The sequence below is a fragment of the Anomaloglossus baeobatrachus genome, chromosome 8 (assembly GCF_048569485.1).
Source record: "Anomaloglossus baeobatrachus isolate aAnoBae1 chromosome 8, aAnoBae1.hap1, whole genome shotgun sequence".
Classification (NCBI taxonomy): domain Eukaryota; kingdom Metazoa; phylum Chordata; class Amphibia; order Anura; family Aromobatidae; genus Anomaloglossus; species Anomaloglossus baeobatrachus.
The window spans coordinates 59405838-59428195 of record NC_134360.1 but is presented as its reverse complement, the minus strand read 5'-3'; the positions used below and the strand labels follow the sequence as shown (position 1 = coordinate 59428195).

The following is a 22358-nucleotide window of genomic DNA, read 5'->3' as shown; positions in this document are numbered from 1 at the left end:
CTGCTGCTCCTGTATCGTGCCGCCCCAGGACACCGGGCCAACACACCAGCCGGTGACATCGCTGTGGCGCCGCCCTCTCAGACACCAAGTTGTGTAATGTGGGGGCTTCAGAAACATGGCGCCTGAGATAAGCGCTATGCGCCATGTTTCTGAAGATTAGATATTTACATACAGCCAGAGGAAGGGAGGGAGGAACAGGCAGCGCGGGGGGGCGGGGAACTCCTGCATAACCCGCCCGGGCATCATGAGAGAGGGAGGAACAGGCTGGAGGGGGGGCGGGGAACTCCTGCATAACCCGCCCGGACATTATCTGCAGAGGTGCACACGTCAATCAAAAAGTGCACGAAATTTCAAACTTTATAAAGATGAATTTCACTGCCTAAACACCCGAGCTGCACCCCAATGGTATGTACACACTGTGCCTGATAGTGCCAGTACTGCACTGGCTGCAGCTTATACACAAAAATCCTGATGATTGGTTCCCTTTAAACGCACCATTTATTATCTGAGGGGTGAAACGATGGAAGATGGCACCTGTACTCTGTGTCAGCAAATACACATTGTGGAGGTAAAGTTTCCCTCCAAATAGTCACCAGAAATACCGTGTATCCAACAGTGATAAATCACCAGACTGTCACTGCCACACCGTGGATTATAGGTGGTCAGAGGCAGCACATGACACATAGGGTTCATCCTTCTGGAGTAGTGCCCTCTGGTGGTCACTCCTGGGAGCCCTGTCCTTACAGAATAATGGCAGAAGGTCACTGCACACGTCCATCTTGGCTCTCGGAGGATGACTTTTTTTTTTCCATTCTGGGGTATATGGAGCACAATGTACCAAGCACTTCAGTTATCCCCTGCATTGCTGGCACTCCGAGGTGAGGCGAGTTCACAGCATGGTGACTACGTTCTGTGGCTCCTCTGCTTATTCCACATCCACTTGCTCATAATCCTCTAGAAAAAGTTGGACAAGGTCCTGTGTTGTTACCTCAGGATATACTGCCTATGATGTATCTGAGTCTGACCACGTGAATACGGTGCCTCTGCCACCGCATATCATGCATATATCACTACTACCCTCCACTATCACATGCACCGCGTATCATGCATATCATCACCTCCATCCACTATCATACACTGCAGATATATACATATAACTACCACCCTCCACAATCATATACACAGCATATCACATCCATCACTACCGCCCTCCACTATCACATATAGTGTATGATAATGAAATGCGGTGTAACATACAACACTATCACATACCCCACGAATCACAACCATCCCTAGTGCTTACACCGCATATCACTACCACCCTCCACTATCACATATATCATTACCTCCCTACACTGCGTATCACCACAGCATACATTGTGTAATATACATCACTACCACGCTCCACTATCATATTCACCGCGTATCACGCACCGTACTACCGCCCTCTATCAAATACACCATATCAGTCCCATCGCTACCCCCTCCACTATCACGTTCACCGCCTATCAAACGCATTGCTACCACCTACAGCACATATCACACAAGCACTAGCGCTTACAGCACATATCACTGTCAGCCTCACCTATCACATAGACCGCCTATCACACACATCACTACCGCCCTATTCAAAAAAGCCTTATTGCACTGCTGAGGTAAAGCAAAACTAGAGCTCTGATTGGTTATTGGCATTGACAGCTGAGTGCTGATTGGTCGCTATGGGCAATTACTGATTTTACATCACGGTGCCCTGTAGAAAACTAGATGTCTGGGTAATCTCTCACACCTCATTTTCTTGCGAGGCATTTTCCTGATAGATCAGCAGTCAAGACTTCTCCTGCAGGGCAATGAATAAAATGAATTATCCGTGTAGTTTTGGTGAAATGACTGGCAACTGAGCTATACCCTAGACCGAACAAAGTCTGGAACAGGTGGTCCCCTCCCCACCCCTTCCCTCAAACGAATTGAGGGAGGGAGGGGGGGGGGGGTAACTCAGACAGAACCTGTGGGGGGCAGGGGTGGTCATCACAGATGGAACAGTAGAGGCACCTCTCCCCCTTCCCACCACCAAGGGATAGGAGCCCCCATCACCTACAGACGAACTGGCAGGGCAGGCCACAGATTACTCGGCGGAGGTCAAGGGCCCAGATTAAACAGCAGAGATACCCAGAAAAAAAATTCTTTATAAGAAAATTCCCATCAGTAAACGCACAGGACTTCAGTAACAGAAGGGCCGGAGTGGCTCCTCCAGCCAGGCATCAGTAGTGTGATTAACCCTCCGCATGCTGGCGCAACAGGTTCCCGATTATTTACTGCAGTCTTTTGTCCTCCCCCGTTCGGAGGAGAAAATGCCCCATTTATTATCACAAAGCAGCATGGGTGACCCACCAGACCTTCATGACGTCACCAGGAGAGAAGGCACGGGATTGGTACGCACATGGCACCACTGGAGACCACACAGTTTGGCATCGGGGGGAGATTTCACTCCTTCCTCAGGACGAGCACAGGAACAATCTCAGTCCACAGTCCCGACACAGCAGCCGTCGTGTCCTCTACATGATGATCCGCGGCTCCGGCACTGACTCGGCAATACATTTGTGGGGTAAGACATTGGCTCCATTGAGGTAAAGCTCATCGTTCACAATGACATCTTCTCCCAGAACAGTCACGTTCTCCATCCGCACCTGCGATGAAAAAGAGCCAGGAACATCACACACTGACGCACTGTAACAAGTCCTCACCCCTCCAGTACTAAGCAAAACGTAGATGGAGGCACCAACAGAGTGAGAAGCTATGAGACCTGACTCAAGATGCCTTGGAAAAGCCCAAAATTGCTTCTGCCCTGATCTGTCATCGAACAGCTGAGGAAGCCTCAAAGTATTCTGCACCCTGGCCAAATGATGTAAGTGCAGAAAATACTTAGGATCACCCCCTCCAACACCGCTCCAGACCTCCTCTAGCTACGTGACCGCTCTACAGCTTTCCCAGTGTAAGTCAGAGTTCAAACAAGGCTCTATAGACTTACACAGGGAAAGCAACTTCTGCGCCACACACAACACCGAGGTTAGGTCACACAGGCCGGAAGAGGGGCAGCGGGCAGAAATGGGGGAAGACGGCCATTTGTACATGTTCTATTTCCTCCCCCCTCAACCTTCCCACCCAGCCAATCATACACGGGCGTTAAAGAATGGACTATATATACACCAACAGGAAAAAAATCCCCAAATCCTAGCCTAATTTCAGACAGGGGATAATTCTGACACCCCCCCCCCTCCAGCAGTCACGAATACCCCATCCCCCTAGCAGAGTAACAGAAAATACGCACCAAAGCACCCCCCAACCCAGACTAGTCACGCACTGATATGAAAGAATCAATTCCCCCCCTTCCCCCCCCCCTCCCCCCTCTCCCCTCTCCAACTAACTGAGCTCCCTCAAGGAAGAATCCCAGCTCCTGACAAATTGTGCACTAACCGAAAAGAAGCCCACCCTCTCCCCTGATCTAACCATGTACCAGTAGGAAAATAATGCCTCTCTGGATGAACTGCACACAGACAAGAAAGCATTACAACCCCTCCCCTGGTCTAACCATGCACCAATAGGAAATAATCCCAACCAAGCAGGAAAGAATCCTGCCCATCACTTATTCCTTGGACTAACCGTGCACCAACAGTAAAAAATCCACTCCTCCCACTCTGGCAGAAAAAAAGAAAACAAAAAAAGACACACAACAACAGCAACAACACACACAATCCCCTGCCCCATTCCCAACATCCCTCTCAGACAGAGCATAAACCTATCCCTCAAACTAACTGCGCACTGACATAGTAGAATCCCAAGTACCCCCAGAATATCAACTAACCACCCACCAACAGGAAGGAATTTCAATGACCCCCCCCGACAACTAACTGTGTACTGAGTAAAAAGAATTTTTGCTTCCTAATAAATGTTGACTCTCAGTCTAACTGCACAACGACAGTCCTACTTTCAGGAGGGTTCAGTGCCCTGTTGTCGATCGGTCTATTGCGGGTGCATTATTCCCGACCTCCACGTTCTCCTCACCCACTGTCCAACAGTTGAGCTCCAGCCGACTATTGAGGACTCCAGCCACGAATGGGAGCGAATTCTAGAACCCTTCATGACTGTGCAGCGCTTTATTCGCGCTCCGTCCTCCACTGTCACCCCTGGGCCGATAATCACATTAGGGCCAATGCAGCAGTTGTCACCGATCTTGGCCGATGGATCCTAAAAAACAAAAAAAAAAAAAATAGGAGGATGTAAAGCAGGTGAACCCTGAGGGCGACTGTACCCTGATCTCATATATAATATCCTAAGGCGTCAAGCGCAGCAACAACATGTGGATGGTGCCCCAAGACATCTGGCGTGGTGACCACATGTTTAAGGTGCCCCAAGGAATTTGATGCGGTGACCACCTGTGGATGGTGCCCCAAGGCATCTGGCGCGGTGACCACCTGTGGATGGTGCCCCAAGGCATCTGGCGCAGTGACCACCTGTGGATGGTGCCCCAAGGCATCTGGCGCAGTGACCACCTGTGGATGGTGCCCCAAGGCATCTGGCGCAGTGACCACCTGTGGATGGTGCCCCAAGGCATCTGGCGCAGTGACCACCTGTGGATGGTGCCCCAAGGCATCTGGCGCAGTGACCACCTGTGGATGGTGCCCCAAGGCATCTGGCGCAGTGACCACCTGTGGATGGTGCCCCAAGGCATCTGGCGCAGTGACCACCTGTGGATGGTGCCCCAAGGCATCTGGCGCAGTGACCACCTGTGGATGGTGCCCCAAGGCATCTGGCGCAGTGACCACCTGTGGATGGTGCCCCAAGGCATCTGGCGCAGTGACCACCTGTGGATGGTGCCCCAAGGCATCTGGCGCAGTGACCACCTGTGGATGGTGCCCCAAGGCATCTGGCGCGGTGACCACCTGTGGATGGTGCCCCAAGGCATCTGGCGCGGTGACCACCTGTGGATGGTGCCCCAAGGCATCTGGCGCGGTGACCACCTGTGGATGGTGCCCCAAGGCATCTGGCGCGGTGACCACCTGTGGATGGTGCCCCAAGGCATCTGGCGCGGTGACCAACTGTGGATGGTGCCCCAAGGAATCTGGCACGGTGACCACCTGTGGATGGTGCCCCAAGGCCTCTGGATTGGCGATTACATGTTGACGGTGTCCCAAAGAGTCCAGAGCGGCGACAGCATATGGATGGTGCCCCAAGATGACTAGGATGGCGACTACATGTGGACAGCACCCCAAGGCATCTGGCTCAGGGACTACATCTGGACAGTGCCCAAAAGCCACTAGGGCTGAGACTACATGCCCCTTATTGTGACTTTTCAACACTGTCTAGTGAGAGGCAAGAAGGGTTTCTGTGGCACGGAGCAGGTAGCTAGATTTGTGCTGAAAACCTTCCCTGCGTTGAAGCATCATGTAAAGACTAAGAAAAGATGGACACCGGATCTTCCCTTGTATCCACTGTGAGGTAAGAAAATCTCAACAGAATGAAGGCAAATTACAGGTTCAATCTGCTGCAGGAGAGTACTGTAATGTAACAGGGCAGCACGGTGGCTCAGTGGTTATGTTCTCCCCGTGTTTACGTGGGTTTCCTTCAGGTTCTCTGGTTTCCTCCCACACTCCAAAGACATACAGATAGGGAATATAGATTATGAGCCCCAATGGGGACAGTGTTCCTGATGTATGTAAAGCGCTGCGGAATATGTTAGCGCTATATAAAAATAAAGATTTCATTTTTTTTTTTTTTTAATGGGGTGACCTCCTCTATGTGTGGGGTATCTCATTTTTACCAGGGAATATACATGTGTCTGGGATACATGATGGATATGCAATCATCTATCCCTTTACTCACCACCAGCACATTACCCACGATGCCAGGTCCTGCGTGCAGCCACTCCGGGTACTTCATCTTCACGGACTGCAGGTACAGGCACATCCCGGTGAGGAAGTCCTTGGGCTGCCCGATGTCCATCCAGAACCCTGAAAGACAACAGACATGAAGGACGGGAAGAGGAGGAAACACTGATTTTGGCATCAATACCTAGAAGAAGAGTCCTCACCCTGCAGCTCCATGGCGAAAAGCTGCCCATCTTGTGCCATCACCGGGAAGATCTCCTTCTCTATAGATGTTGGGCGCAACTGTGAAGAGAAGCAGAAGAGAATCAGCACAGACTGGCGGCAAAGTCCACCCACCCCAAAACTCTCAGAATCGGACCAAGCTCAGACTGGTAATATGTAAAATGTGGCATCGTACACACATCGTGTGACCACGGCGCGGGGCATCGTACACACATCGTGTGACCACGGCGCGGGGCATCGTACACACATCGTGTGACCACGGTGCGGGGCATCGTACACACATCGTGTGACCACGGCGCGGGGCATCGTACACACATCGTGTGACCACGGCGCGGGGCATCGTACACACATCGTGTGACCACGGTGCGGGGCATCGTACACACATCGTGTGACCACGGCGCGGGGCATCGTACACACATCGTGTGACCACGGCGCGGGGCATCGTACACACATCGTGTGACCACGGCGCGGGGCATCGTACACACATCGTGTGACCACGGCGCGGGGCATCGTACAGGTCATATCAATGTAGGCACCTGAATTCGGTCCAGCATGGACGGGCAAAAGATGTATAATCCAGAATTTATCTTGTTGGATACAAACACTTGAGGTTTCTCCACAAACCTCTGGATCTGACTGGACTCTGCATCATACACGACTACCCCATATTTAGAGGGCTCCTCCACCTTTGTGACCTACACAAGAAGCAGAGATTACAGATTATAATTTATGTCAATTGGTTTATGTATAATCTAACAGTATCACTCCCCCATATACAGCACAGTGCCATAATTTTAGGCATGTGTGGAAGAACTGCGGCAAAGTAAGAAGCTTCATACATAGAAGTGATAAAAATAATCTATTATCAAATGAAAAAAATCCAAACTAAGTGAAGAAAAGAGAAATATAAACCCTCTCAGTATTTGATGACCGCCCATCATCTCCATCACTTCTTCTCATCACTTGTACAGTCAGGGATCTTGTAGATTATCCTTTGGTGTATGAGTAACCAAGTCTAAACAGACAGGTGAAAATGATCAAAGTTTTCATATGGAGGTGGAAACAGTCATTAACTGAAACAGAAACAGCTGTGTTGGAAGCTAAACTTGGTGAGGAACAACCAAACTCTGCCACAAAGGTGAGATGGTGGAAGTCATTTTCATACCAGAGTTATACACCAAGGCAAGACAGCAAGAAGAAACAGGTCACGTGCACTGCTAAGATCTCTCCTAAAAGACAAAGATTTCACAGCAGACTGAGGTTTCCAGATGTGCTGCCCAAGATCTTCTGAAGAAACATCAAGAATTTGGCAATGCTGAGGACCATAGATGGAGTGATCGGCCAATGAAATAGTGCTGCAGATGATCAGGTTACTTCCCTTTGATATTACTAGATATCCAGCATTGTTATCAGCCCAGAACTGACAGCAACCAGTGGGACCAGTTACACCCATCTACTGTTCAGAGGCATTCCAGCGTTGTCATCAGCTTCCAGATGGCAGCAACCAGTGGGACCAGCTACACCCCTCTACTGTTCAGAGGAGTCCATCCAAAACTCATCTTCATAGATGGCGAAAACCCCAGACCTTCTAAATGGAAACGAGCATGCAACTATGCAGGAAAACAGGAACTAGGAATAGAAGAAGTCCGAAGGTCTTTGGTCTGAAGAGTAAAGTGTGAAATATTCAGCTGTAACAGACGCAGATTGTCCCTGAAGGTCAGAAGAGCGGACCAACAATGAGGGTCTGCAAGAGCAAGGACGTGTGGTGGAGGGTCCGGCAGGTTTGTGACTCCATTCCAGCAGATGGAGTTGAGGATTTGGTCAGGATTAAGGATGTCCTCACTGCTGAGAAATCCAGGCAGATACTTATCCATCATGTAAGACCATCAGGGAGTCGACTTCTTGGCTCAAAATTTCATCTGCAGCTGGAGAACGACCACAAACATCCAGCCAAGGTCATTAGGAACAAGGAGTCCTGGAGGTGCTGAGCCGAACCCCACGGAGCCCTGATCTCAAATCATCCATCTGTTTGGGATCAAGAGACAGAAGGATCCACACAAGCCTCATACACAGAGCATCGGGGATCAGCTCTCCAAGATGTTTGGGACAATCTCTTGCTGGATTCCTTCATAACCTAAGTACATTTGAGGGCAAGAAGTGATGGAGGCGATGGGCAGTCACCAAATACTGAGGAGATTTACATCTCTTTTTTTCAGTCACTTTGCATCTTGTCAATTGCTAAAAATAAATGATTAACCCATCTGTGTCTGAAGCATCTTACTCTGCAGCAGTTTTTCATACCTGCCTAAGACATCTGAGGGTATACAACCCTGGGTGTGACACAACAGCATCACTCCCCATCTATCCTCCCGTCACTCCAACAACGAGCCATGTCTCACCACGATGGTGCCCTCCTTGCCGTGGTGCTGATGGAATCGGACCATGTCTTCGAAGGGAAAGTCACAGATAACGTCACTGTTCAGTACGAAGAACGGCTCTGGGTTCTCTGTTAGCAGCTGCCGGGCGAGAGCCAAGGGGCCCGCTGCCGATCAGAAGAAAGGTTATAGGTCACCAGGCCCCGAACGCTGACCATACACCCCAGATCCTGCAGACTCATTCTAGCTCTCCAGTCCCCAATAATGATATTGTCCCCGGCAGACCCCCAACCTGCTCACCTGTTCCCAGCGGCTCCTTCTCGTGAGACATGGAGATGCGGATTCCCAACTGCCAAAAAATAAATGGATAGTAAGATGGCAGCTGGTGTGACACATGATGATGAGACATGAGGCGCTCTTACCCGTTTCTCCTGCTCCTTCATCTCCTTCTCTAACATGTCTGACATGTAGCTGACGGCCAGAATGACATGATTAACCCCCGCCTATCCACAGGAGAGAAGATACTGTTGTTACGCTGTATACCAGTCATATACGGCACACGGCTGTGCTCCTTACCTTCACCAGCGCCTCCACCTGGTGCAGCAGAATGGGCTTATTGCAGAAATCCACCATGGGTTTAGGGACACTGAGTGTCAGAGGTCGTAACCTCGTACCGTAACCGCCAACCAGGATCAAGGCCTTCATGTTCCCTGAGGGAGAGACATAAAATCACACCAGGGTCGGAGTATTCCAAAACTCAGGACCAAAGGAGACCCAGAACAAGTGGAGGGAACTGAAACCCCAAAACAAGGGAGGAGGTGAAGGCTGAGGCCCCTGGGTCCTGGGGGGGGAGTGAGGAAAAGGCTGAGGCCCCTGGGTCCTGGGGGGGGAGTGAGGAAAAGGCTGAGGCCCCTGGGTCCTGGGGGGGGAGTGAGGAAAAGGCTGAGGCCCCTGGATCCTGGGGGGGGAGTGAGGAAAAGGCTGAGGCCCCTGGATCCTGGGGGGGGAGTGAGGAAAAGGCTGAGGCCCCTGGATCCTGGGGGGGGAGTGAGGAAAAGGCTGAGGCCCCTGGATCCTGGGGGGGGAGTGAGGAAAAGGCTGAGGCCCCTGGATCCTGGGGGAAGTGAGGAAAAGGCTGAGGCCCCTGGGTCCTGGGGGGGGGGGGTGAGGTGAAGGCTGAGGCCCCTGGGGGGGGAAGTGAGGTGAAGGCTGAGGCCCCTGGGTCCTGGGGGGGAGTGAGGTGAAGGCTGAGGCCCCTGGGTCCTGGGGGGGAGTGAGGTGAAGGCTGAGGCCCCTGGGTCCTGGGGGGAAAGTGAGGAAAAGGCTGAGGCCCCTGGGGGGAAGTGAGGAAAAGGCTGAGGCCCCTGGGTCCTGGGGGGAAGTGAGGGAAAGGCTGAGGCCCCTGGGTCCTGGGGGGGGGGGGGGGAGTGAGGTGAAGGCTGAGGCCCCTGGGTCCTGGGGGGGTGTGAGGTGAAGGCTGAGGCCCCTGGGTCCTGGGGGGGTGTGAGGTGAAGGCTGAGGCCCCTGGGTCCTGGGGGGGTGTGAGGTGAAGGCTGAGGCCCCTGGGTCCTGGGGGGGTGTGAGGTGAAGGCTGAGGCCCCTGGGTCCTGGGGGGGAGTGAGGTGAAGGCTGAGGCCCCTGGGTCCTGGGGGGGTGTGAGGTGAAGGCTGAGGCCCCTGGGTCCTGGGGGGGTGTGAGGTGAAGGCTGAGGCCCCTGGGTCCTGGGGGGGGGGGAGTGAGGTGAAGGCTGAGGCCCCTGGGTCCTGGGGGGGGGGGGAGTGAGGTGAAGGCTGAGGCCCCTGGGTCCTGGGGGGGGGAGTGAGGTGAAGGCTGGGGCCCCTGGGTCCTGGGGGGGTGTGAGGTGAAGGCTGAGGCCCCTGGGTCCTGGGGGGGAAGTGAGGAAAAGGCTGAGGCCCCTGGGTCCTGGGGGGGAGTGAGGTGAAGGCTGAGGCCCCTGGGTCCTGGGGGGGGAGTGAGGTGAAGGCTGAGGCCCCTGGGTCCTGGGGGGAAGTGAGGAGAAGGCTGAGGCCCCTGGGTCCTGGGGGGGGAGTGAGGTGAAGGCTGAGGCCCCTGGGTCCTGGGGGGGAGTGAGGTGAAGGCTGAGGCCCCTGGGTCCTGGGGGGGTGTGAGGTGAAGGCTGAGGCCCCTGGGTCCTGGGGGGGAAGTGAGGAAAAGGCTGAGGCCCCTGGGTCCTGGGGGGGGAGTGAGGTGAAGGCTGAGGCCCCTGGGTCCTGGGGGGGGGGAGTGAGGTGAAGGCTGAGGCCCCTGGGTCCTGGGGGGGGAGTGAGGTGAAGGCTGAGGCAAACGTGACTCCAGGGGGATTAGGAAACAGCTGAGATCGCAGGATTGGGGGGGGGGGGGGCTGACACTCAGAGGGTGGGGAGAAAAAGGAGACCCCGGGATTGGAGGGAAGGAGGAATCCGAGACCCAGGCATCGGGGGGCGATGAAGGCTGAGGCACGGGGGAGGGTTGGGGGTCACCTGCGGACACTGACAATCCCGGACTCACCAGATTCGGGCTCTTCACTTCCTGCCTCTCAGTCCATTCAAACCTCTGACGTCAGAGGCGAAGCATCCAAGGCGGGGGGCGGGGCCCCAGCTCCCGTTCAGCTTGTCGGTGGAGCCCGGGTGTCTCTCTCCCGCTGTTTCCTGCCCTCGGCGAGTGTCGCCGCTACTCTCAGGGGAACCCACTGACCGCCCCGCCGCCTGAGGCTCCGCTCTGCGCTACGGCTAGGCCATAGGCCGCATCTCAGTTACTATGGAAACAGATTAAACCAATAGCTGCTGAGCTCCTATGAGCCAATCAGCAAGTGACGCACTGCTGAAACTGTATAGGACTTCCGGGATTCGCTGCCATGGAGACACTTCCAGCAACGCGGAAATGATAACAAAGGGCGTGGCCAGTGACCGACTTGCAGCGTGGCACGCTCCGTTTACGTCATGTGGCATCACATGACCTAAACCCTCGAATCAGAGTTCATCATCCATATGAGGCTTATGAGCGTGCAGCTGTGATTCTGTGCCCAGCGGGTCAGTCCCGGGAGCTGCCATAGCCCCTAGGGCCAGCAATGGCGGCCTGGGAGGAGGAGGCTGCAGAGGTGACAGTGTCCAGGGAGCTCGTCTTTTTCAAGAGACAGATGTCAGTTCTTGTCCGCAGTTTATTTACATTTCCATTTTTACCCCAAAGTTCAATAAGAAGCAGAAATGATGGAAACAACAAGGGGCGGCCGCAGAGGCGACTGATAACAGCGAGAACTGGCACAAGATGGCGCCACAGTGGGCACCGCAGCCTGAGCCCAGGACAAACAAGATGGGATGACTGGCACCAAACATGCTGGGCACCAGAGCCGGCATTGGCCTGATGGCCCATATATACAGAAGGCGCATCCGCTGGGGTGTAACCGGTGGTCAGCCGCCCCCCGAGGGCCATGTGAGGTCTGTAATGTTGTCACCACCACCGTCAGACATGCAGAGCGCTGGGCATCAATGTACAGAGAACCAACCAACATGGCGGAGCCTTGGTCGGCCCATCAGGCTTTCCTGTGCGCTCCGCAGGTGGTACGGAGCAGGGAGCGAGCCCTCACATCGAAGTGTTCAGCCTTGTGAGGAAAGAGTTAACTTTAGTTGGATAGAAAAATCACAGAAATTCATGCTGCTTGCAAAATAAGCACATACAGGCCCAGCTACGTTTCAAATGCTGAGAAGAATCAAGTTATGTCTTCCCAAGGACAGAGATAAGACTTGCGCCTAGCTAAGGACAATGAAAGTTTTGTTTTTTGCTGAGAAGTTAAATCCATGCTTGTGACGAGAATCGAAACTAATGATTATGCATACGACATACCTTCGCCCAAATTAGCTTGATAAACCCTGTATGTGTGAAAACAAATTAGTTGTTCCAGAGCACACACTCTCGCTTTATGTGCAGATATCAGTCTCTTGTCTGAATCTCATTAAGGCCGGGGGGGGGGGTGACCGGGACTCCCTCCGCATTCGGACATCACTGGCAACAGTTGTGACCCATAGGTCAACCTAATAGCCTCTATAGCACCCCGCTGTTGGGGGAGGGGGAAGAGGTCCCAGCAGTGGGACCCCCAGTGACAACAGTTGACTCCTTATTCTATAAATAGGGGATACCTTAATATTTTGGGAATAGATTTGAAGTCCTTTAAAAAAAAACAAAACGCTAATTATTCCAATCATGAAACCATGGCCGCTTGCCGTTCTTGAAGCCACAATCCCGTTTGGGCTGGGTTGGGGTGACCTAGTACCGGGCCTCGCTGTCTGTGTTGTACCAGTGGTCTTAGGTAAAAACGCAATGTGGAAGGGGCCTATGTTCACTGGTCCTGTCGGTGCTTCCGTCCAACCTCCCCCCCCCCCACCCCACAAAACGGGTTTTGAACACAGCACTGTCGGGGCCATTGACTATAATGCAGCAGACGCAGTCAGCGTGTGCTCTGTCTTGCACCATTTTCGGGTGTATACGCTTTCTGCAGGCGGACATCCAGACGTTGTAGACTGCATCTGGGTGTTCGCCTGCAGAAAGCGCTCCCGCCCGAAAATGGTGCAAGGCAAAGCACACGGTGACTATCTGCTCCATTACAGTCAATGGCCCCATCGGTGCATGTGTCCGAAACCCGTTTTGCGAAGGGGAGGGGGTGGGGGGGGTCGGTCGGAAGCTCAGACGGGACCAGTGAACATTGTGTTATTGCCTATGTGAAAGAAGGGCCTTAGACACCAGTTATTTATTTGGAAACATTGTTTGCCCAATGTAATACCCTCCACATCCTAACCTTGTGGTGTGATATCAGTGGTCATTTAACTCTATGAAACACTGCTTACCTATTTGAATCTGTGAAAGTGATCTGTCTGCCCACTCTAATGCTAGTTCTGATGCCCAGATCCTGAAATGTTGTTCATGTGTGAGACGCTCATCCCTCCACCCACATCCAGCGTCTCAGCCAGTCCTCGATGCTGTAGACCGCTGGGAGGCCAGAGGATGTGGCGCCAGTACTCGTACTAATGATATATGCACTTGTCCGCAGCATTTATGATCACCGTTACCTGTAATATCGACTGTGGGGCCATGAATGTAAAACATGAGAACTAGAAGAGGGCTCCATGGTGGCGGCAGGTAGACGACATGAAGACGTGAGCTCATCTGTCACCATTAATCCAACCTTTGGGTTAGCAGACTCCCACATTTCTCCTGTTATAGACCTCAATCATCCGGCTGCACACCAAGAGAAAAGGTCGCCATCTGGCTGATGGTTGATAAAATTCCTAAGGCTATATGCCCACGGGACTATGTACCCGTGGATATATCCGCATTCAGGCTTTGCGCACTAGAAATGTAAAGTTTCTCAAGAAAATTTCTTGAGAAACTTCTGGGAGTGGAAGATTTCCGGACCTCCGGAAAAAATCCGCACCATATCTGCGGTAAATCCGCATGCGAATTTGCCTCGATTTTCCCGCAGGTTGTTCCCTGCGGATTTTGCAGGCTGTACTGCCGAAATCCGCAGCTACCTGCGGAAAAGAATTGACATGCTCATTTTCTCAAGAAATTTTCTCAAGAAAATCTTCTCAAGGAAATTTCTTGAGAAAAATCCGCAGCGTGCGCACAGCTATTTTTTTCTCATAGGATTTGCTGAGAAATGTCTGCACAAAGATTGCAGACATTACTCAAGAAATTTCCGCAGCAAATCCGCGGGTAAAACGGCCTAGTGCGCACATAGCCTAAGTCTACACAGGTTTCCCTCAGCAGATCCCCGGAATCCGCAGCTATACATTGCTTCAGGATTCCAGCAAAATGGCTGCGGAAACCTCCGGACATTCGTGCGACTTACCAGCGGAAGTCCCAGCCTCTATCTCCATAGTGGAGAGGCAAGATTTCCACAGGTAATTCCGCATGAATAATGAACATGCAGTTATATGCGGCTGTGGGACATCCGCAGCATATTCTTCAGCCGCACATACCGCAGTGTGGACACAGACACTCCCGATGTCCCATAGGATAACATGGGGTGTGCTTGTACTTGCTCAAACCTGCGGATTTATCTAGAAAATCCAGATAAATCCGCAGGTTTTTCGTGGCAAAATCCGCGGGTACAGAGTCTCGTGGGCACATAGCCTAACTCTTAACCAAGTTGCTTGGGTTCACATTGACTAACTGCAGATGGCTTGGGTTTCTATATCAGGACGTGAGGACTTTACCTGAAATACTATGTTCTCCTGCGTGTGAACTGTGATTCCACATCCGGACTAGTGATGGGCAGTCTGGCTCTTTTTGGTGATCCGGTTCCCATGGCGCCACTCACCAAAAAGACCCGGATCTTTCAGATCGTTCTCGGCTCCTTATTAAATATGTGTTCACCCCAAGTGAACACATATTTAAGATTATAGTAACGCCGCCAAAGCCCCGCCCACCAGCTAAACCCTGCCCACTTACAAGCGGCCAATTAGATTGCTGAGTAGGCGGAGTTTAGCCGAGGGTGGGCGGGGTTTTGGCGGCGAAAAGAGCAGTTTAGAGATTTGAGTGGCTCACACTGGTGATCCGGCTCCTGTCAGTCACAGCAGGGAGCTGGATCTTTGTGTCGGATCGTTCGCGACCAACACATCACTAATCCGAACTAGCAGCTAGCATTGGCAGCGAGTCGGCCGACAACCACACACTTTGGTGTAGTTTCAGTTGTCGTCTTTCCAGTTCACGATTACAAACATATCAGTGAAATTCTACCTTAAACTCTGCACTTTTGCTCCTGTCAAGATCTCTGCTTGCTGTGTGTGAATTAGAGCCTCCTGCTCACAACCAGTGACATCACTCCAATATCCGAAACCAGGACCGATTCTCCTAGAAGATGGTACCTAATGCTAGGCAAGGTGCTCAGTATTTAGGAGTGTAGCAATACAGATGAAATCCCACCATCTGCAAGTAGTTAGTATGTTCTCCCTACTTCCTCCCACACGTCAAAGACAAACTGATAGGGAATGTAGATTGTGATCCCTGATGGGGACAGAGATGAGGCCTGTAAAGTGCTACAGAACATGATAGCGCTATATAAGCAAGCACAATAAATATATACTGTGCACAAGCGCTTTTACGGTCACAGCTGACGGATGCCTATCTGTGTGAATGAGACGTGGCACTGGCGGCTAGGTGTCAAACCGCCAAAATGAGAAAAAACCTTTATCAGTAAAAAGAAACCCACGCAGATCCGAGGTAGGCCCAAAATACTGTCGAATACGATGCTGTGCAGTCCAGGATAGATCGGGTAGTGCAGAGATTTGTGGTGTAGCGTTTTCAGTGGTCCGGCCGGTAATGCGGACACAAAAGAAAAAAAAAGGGGGGGGGACTGCAGCTAACACCAAATATGAAGTCACCTGCTCCAATGTTCGCTGTAGGTAAAAACAAGTTGCGAGTGATTCTGCGCATTTCAGAGGTAATGGCCTCCTCCATCAGGAATTCAATAAATAACGCTGATACGCTTCAGATTCTGCATTAAACGCTCCACAAATCCCACAAAACCTCTTCTCTGGAGTGACAGCTCCTGCTTGTATGATACAGCAACTACTCAACGTAGTTCATGATTATCCTGTACTGATCCCGAGTCACATCCTGTATTATACCCCAGAGCTGCACTCTCGATTCTGCTGGTGCAGTCACTGCGTATATACATTGCTTATTTTGTACTGATCTGGAGTTAAACTGGGGCAGTCACTGTGTACATACAGGTGCATGTCAATAAATTAGAATATCATCAAAAAGTTAATTTATTTCAGTAATTCAATACGAAAAGGGAGGGAGACTAACTCTAGTGCCACCTATTGGAAGTATTAATTCTACAAGTCAAAACTATCCCTTTAACAAGCCTTTTCATATGACATAGGATTTATGCCATATAAGAACCTCCAATTTGGAGATACTGTGTTTCGAGGTGATTGCCCCTCGTCAGTGCAAAAGTATGAGATCTGTCTGGCTGTGTGAGAAGCTATAGTGGGGAGTTCATCTCCTTCCTCCTTGAAGAGACCATTTGAATATTTCCCAGAGGAGCATTGCAGCTATAAGACTCCTCACTGGCAGCCAGATTGGTTTGTCAGTCTCCACAAGGAGAAAAGTTTTCCCCTTAGACACCACACAATACAAAAACTAACATGCATATATTATATAGAGTCATTACACACAGAGGGATCTATTTCAAGTGTTTACTTCTGTTAATGTTGATGATTATGGCTTACAGCCAATGAAAACACCACAGTCATCTCAGAAAATTAGAATAATTACCACAGAACACCTGCAAAGGTTTCCGAAGCATTCAAAATGGTCCTTTAGTCTGGTTCAGTAGGTTACACAATCATGGGGAAGAATGCTGACTTGACAAATGCCAAGTCATTGACACACTCCACAAGGAGGCTAAGCCACAAAAGGTCATTGCTAAAGAAGCTGGCTGTTCAGAGTGCTGTATCCAAGCATAGTAATGGGAAGTTGAGTGGAAGGAAAAAAGAGAATTTTGTTTACTTACCGTAAATTCTTTTTCTTATAGTTCCGACATGGGAGACCCAGACCATGGGTGTATAGCTTCTGCCTCCGGAGGACACACAAAGTACTACACCAAAAGTGTAGCTCCTCCCTCCAAGCATATACACCCCCTGGATGACAAATCCAACCAGTTTAGTGCAAAAGCTGAAGGAGGACATCCACCCACAAGTAGAGATAGAGTAAAACCCGGAAAAACCGGAATCTCTGTCTACAACAACAGCCGGTGAAAACACACGGAACAAGAACTGCCAACAGGCAACAGGGAGGGTGCTGGGTCTCCCATGTCGGAACTATAAGAAAAAGAATTTACGGTAAGTAAACAAAATTCTCTTTTTCTTCATCGTTCCTTATGGGAGACCCAGACCATGGGACGTCTCAAAGCAGTCCATGGGTGGGAAATAAACAGAAACAGAGAAGTAGGCAAAACCTAACTTCACAAATGGGCGACAGCCGCCTGAAGGATGTGTCTGCCCAAACTCGCATCTGCCGAAGCATGAGCATGCACTTGGTAGTGCTTCGAAAAGGTGTGCAGACTAGACCAAGTGGCAGCCTGACAGATCTGAGCCGTAGCCTGGTGCCTGAAAGCCCAAGAGGCACCGACAGCTCTGGTCGAGTGCGCCTTAAGCCCCGGCGGTGGAGGCACCTGAGAACATTGGTAGGCATCGGATATGGCCGACCTAATCCAACGAGCTAGGGTCGGTTTAGAAGCCGAGAGACCCTTGCGCTGACCCGTGGTTAGCACAAAAAGAGAGGTGCACCGCCTAAGAGCGGCGGTGCGTGACACATAGATCCGGAGCGCCCGCACCGGATCTAAAGTATGCAACGCTTTCTCAAAGCGATACAAAGGGAAGGCAATGAAATGTCCTGGTTAAGGTGGAAAGGAGACACCACCTTAGGGAGAAAGTCCGGAGTCGGACGGAGAACCACCTTGTCTTGGTGAAAAACCAAAAAGGGTGACTCCGAAGAGAGCGCAGCCAAATCAGAGACTCTCCTGAGAGAAGTTATGGCCACCAGAAAGACCACTTTCTGTGAAAGTCGAAACAAAGGAACCTCCCTAAGAGGCTCAAAGGGGGGCTTCTGTAAGGCCGTGAGGACCAGATTAAGGTCCCAGGGATCCAAAGGCCGCCGGTAAGGAGGAATGATGTGAGATGCGCCCTGCATGAAGGTGCGCACCTGGGCCAGTCGGGCGATACGCCGCTGGAACAACACTGACAGAGCCGAGACCTGTCCCTTGAGGGAATTGAGGGATAGTCCCAGCTGAAGACCGGACTGTAGAAAGGACAGGATGGTCGGCAAAGAAAACGGCCAAGGAGCATGGCCGGAAGAGCGACACCAGGACAGGAAAATTCTCCAAGTCCTGTGGTAAATCCTGGCCGAGGAAGACTTCCGAGCCTGAGTCATAGTGGAGATGACCTCGGAAGGAATGCCTGAAGCCGTCAGGATCCAGGACTCAAGAGCCACGCCGTCAATCTGAGAGCCGCAGAATTCTGGCGGAAAAACGGACCTTGAGAGAGAAGGTCTGGGCGGTCCGGGAGATGCCACGGCACCTCTACGGACAGGCGGAGCAGGTCTGGGTACCAAGCTCGCCTGGGCCAGTCTGGAGCAATGATTATGACCCGACGGCCCTCCATTCTGATCTTGCGCAGGACTCTGGGCAAGAGAGCTAGAGGGGGAAACACGTAGGCCAGACGGAACTGGGACCAATCCTGAACCAGCGCGTCCGCTGCCAAGGCCTGAGGATCGTGGGAGCGAGCCACGTAAACCGGGACCTTGCTGTTGTGCCGGGATGCCATTAGATCCACTTCCGGAGTGCCCCACTTGCGGCAGATTGACCGGAACACTGCCGGATGCAGGGCCCACTCGCTGCTGTCCACGGTTTGACGGCTGAGATAGTCTGCCTCCCAGTTTTCTACGCCTGGGATGTGGACTGCGGATATGGTGGAATTGGAGTCCTCCGTCCACTGAAGGATACGTTGAACTTCCAACATTGCTAGGTAGCTGCGAGTCCCGCCCTGGTGATTGATGTAGGCAACTGCTGTCGCGTTGTCCGACTGGACTCGAATGTGCTTGCCCGCCAACAGGTGGTGAAAGGCTACGAGAGCTAGGAGCACAGCTCTGATTTCCAGCACATTGAGCGAGAGGGCTGATTCGGACCAAGTGCCCTGTGCTCGGTGGTGGAGAAATACTGCTCCCCAACCGGAGAGACTGGCATCCGTGGTGAGGATCACCCAGGACGGAGTCAGGAAGGAGCGTCCCTGAGACAGAGAGAGGGGCCGAAGCCACCACTGAAGAGAGCTCCTGGTCTGTGGCGACAGAGCCACTAGCCTGTGCAAGGAAGAGGTCCGCTTGTCCCAAAAGCGGATAATGTCCAGCTGCAGAGGACGCAGATGGAACTGGGCAAAGGGAACCGCTTCCATTGACGCCACCATCTGACCCAGCACCTGCATGAGGTGCCTGATGGAATGACGACTGGGCTTCAACAGGGAACGCACCGCCAGATGAAGGGACTGCTGTTTGACGAAGGGCAGCTTCACAAGTGCCGGCAGAGTCTCGAATTGCATCCCCAGGTACGTAAGTTTCTGGGTCGGGGACAGAGTGGACTTGGGCAGATTGACAAGCCACCCGAATTGAACAAGCGTAGCGAGAGTGAGTGAGACACTCCGCTGACAGTCTGCACTGGATGAAGCCTTGACTAGAAGGTCGTCCAGGTAAGGAATCACTGCCAACCCCTGGAGGTGCAGAACCGCAACCACTGCTGCCATGACCTTGGTGAATACACGAGGGGCCGTGGCTAACCCGAAGGGGAGAGCCACAAATTGGAAATGTTCCTCTCCGATTGCAAAATGTAGCCAACGCTGGTGAGAAACTGCAATTGGCACATGCAGATAGGCATCTCTGATGTCGATGGATGCTAGAAAATCTCCTTGGGTCATTGAGGCAATGACCGATCGCAGAGATTCCATGCGAAAGTGCCGCACCTGAACATGCTTGTTGAGAAGCTTGAGATCCAGAATGGACCGGAAGGAACCGTCCTTCTTGGGGACTAGAAAGAGGTTTGAATAGAAACCTCTGAACTGTTCCCGGGCGGGAACCGGTACAATTACTCCGTTGGCCTGCAAGGATGCCACGGCCTGAGAGAAGGCGGCGGCTTTGGAACAGGGGGGAGTGGACAGAAAAAATCTGTTTGGCGGGCTGGAAGAAAATTCTATCCTGTAGCCGTGGGAGATGATATCCCGCACCCACTGATCGGAGACGTGTTGAAACCACACGTCACCAAAGTGGGAGAGCCTGCCACCGACCAAGGACGTTGCTGGCGCAGCCAGATAGTCAAGAGGAGGCTGCCTTAGTGGCAGCGGCTCCTCCGTTCTTCTGAGGACGCGGCTTCGTGCGCCCGCTGGGTTTTCGATCCTTGGCTGAGTTAGTGGACGAGGCTGAGGGCTTAGAGGATGACCAGTTAGAGGAACGAAAAGGAACGAAACCTCGACTGGTTCCTGCCCTGGACAGGTTTCCTGGTTTTAGTTTGTGGCAAGGAAGTACTCTTCCCGCCAGTAGCTTCCTTAAAAATTTCATCCAGTTGTTCACCGAACAGCCGGGACCCAGCAAAGGGGAGCCCAGCAAGGTACTTCTTGGAAGAAGCGTCTGCTTTCCACTCTCGAAGCCACAAGATCCTGCGGATCGCGAGGGAATTAGCGAAAGCCACCACCGTGCGGTGAGAAGCCTCCAGAATGGCAGACATGGCATAGGATGAAAAAGCCGAAGCCTGGGAAGTTAAGGCAACCATTTCGGGCATAGAGTCCCTGGTGAGGGAATGCATCTCCGCCAGAGAAGCAGAGACTGCCTTAAGAGCCCACACTGCTGCAAAAGATGGGGAGAACAAGGCCCCTGCCGCCTCATATACAGATTTGGCCAGAAGGTCAACCTGGCGGTCAGTGGGATCCTTAAGTGAGGTGCCATCGGCCACAGATACAACTGTCCGGGCTGAGATTCTAGACACCGGAGGATCTACCTTTGGTGAATGAGCCCACTCCTTGACCACTTCTGGTGGAAAGGGAAAACGGTCATCAGAACTACGCTTTGGGAAGAGTTTGTCAGGACAGGCCCTGGGCTTGGTCACAGTGGCCTGAAAACTGGAGTGGTTAAAAAACATACTCCTTGCTCTCTTAGGTGAGGTAAACTGGTGTTTTTCTACCAGAGAGGCTTGGTCCTCTGACACTGGTGGATTGAGGTCCAGTACGGAATTAATGGACGCAATCAAGTCACTAACATCCGCATCACCTTCAGATAGATCAATGGGGTACATAGAGGTAGCGTCCGAGCCCACAGTAAAGGCATCCTCCTCGCCCTGCAAATCAGCTCGTGAATCAGAGCCGTGGTAAGAGGAAGGAGAAGAGTCCCTGCGTCTCCGTTTAGGAGGACGGGGTCCGGGAACAGATAAAAAATCCTCTGTGAGCTCTGCAGAGCGAGTCGGAGCAGCAGAGGCACCCTGAGAAGGGGGCTGATGCATGGTCAGCAGAGTCTGGGACAGCTGTCCCATGGAGTCGGCAAAGGACTGGGAGATAGCTTTAGAAAACGATGCTACCCAAGCCGGGGGTTCAGCCACCGGGGCCGGAGCAGCCGGAGGGACCCCTGGGGAGACTCCAGGCTGAGGCACCTCCATGTTAGCGCAGGCATCACAATGTGGATATGTGCTCGGTTCAGGCAGAATGAGCTGACATGCAGTGCATATAGAGTAAAGCCTTGCAGCCTTGCTCCTAGTGAGAGACATGCTGCTGAGGTGGAGGCTCTGCAGTAAAGAATACACTCCTTCAGAATGACCCCCAGAGAGTGTATAATAAAGCCCACAACCAGAGGTTGTGGCTTACCAGACCGCCTTTTTGTGTGCCCTCCGGATTCCACAGCTTGGACCCCCAGACAGATGCAGTAGCTGCAGCAGCCAGCACCGATCAGTGTGTGAACGCTGATAAAATGGCGTCGGAGTGAGGGGGGGGCGGGGTTTAGTCCAAGAGCGGGAACCGGAGGGCCAAGGGGAATACAGGGGAGGGAAACATCTCCTCAGAGAGGAGTGTCCTCCCCTCTGCTGAACGGCCGGTGGGCGGCGCCGCACTGCTCCCCTGCATGACTGACATGCAGGGGCACTGAAAACGAAACTAGGCCGCATCTGAAGCCGGGGCCTAGATTTTCCCATGCGGCCGACGAGCAGGCACCCTCGGCGCGGTTCTCAGGAAAAAAACAGAGAACCGGCCGGAAATCACAACAAAGTGAAATAACACACTCTCCCCACAATAAATGTACAAGGGACCCCTCAATAACGTCTCAATACTTAGCTTATGAGACGCAGGGCCAGGTC

The 22358-nt window shown here is 52.3% G+C and overlaps 1 protein-coding gene across 1 annotated transcript; it reads right to left on the bottom strand.

The window, feature by feature from the left end:
• Nucleotides 1-2163: 2163 nt before the first annotated feature.
• Nucleotides 2164-11313, bottom strand: GMPPB (GDP-mannose pyrophosphorylase B). Its single transcript, XM_075320811.1, has 10 exons — nucleotides 10988-11313; nucleotides 9056-9189; nucleotides 8902-8982; nucleotides 8780-8828; nucleotides 8504-8646; nucleotides 6641-6799; nucleotides 6086-6164; nucleotides 5878-6005; nucleotides 4060-4242; nucleotides 2164-2684 (listed from the first exon to the last, which is right to left on the bottom strand). The coding sequence occupies exons 2-10, from the start codon at nucleotides 9182-9184 to the stop codon at nucleotides 2553-2555; spliced, it is 1083 nt and encodes a 360-aa protein (XP_075176926.1). The 5' UTR covers nucleotides 9185-9189; nucleotides 10988-11313; the 3' UTR covers nucleotides 2164-2552.
• Nucleotides 11314-22358: the final 11045 nt, after the last annotated feature.

Excerpts from the sequence above, each read along its gene's own strand:
- GMPPB (XM_075320811.1), bottom strand. The coding sequence starts at position 9,184 with ATGAAGGCCTTGATCCTGGTTGGCGGTTACGGTACGAGGTTACGACCT. Across the intron at positions 8,829-8,901 it reads TGAAGGAGCAGGAGAAACGG|TTGGGAATCCGCATCTCCAT; the intron begins GTAAGAGCGCCT and ends ATTTTTTGGCAG. Across the intron at positions 8,647-8,779 it reads GAAGGAGCCGCTGGGAACAG|CGGGCCCCTTGGCTCTCGCC; the intron begins GTGAGCAGGTTG and ends TCTGATCGGCAG.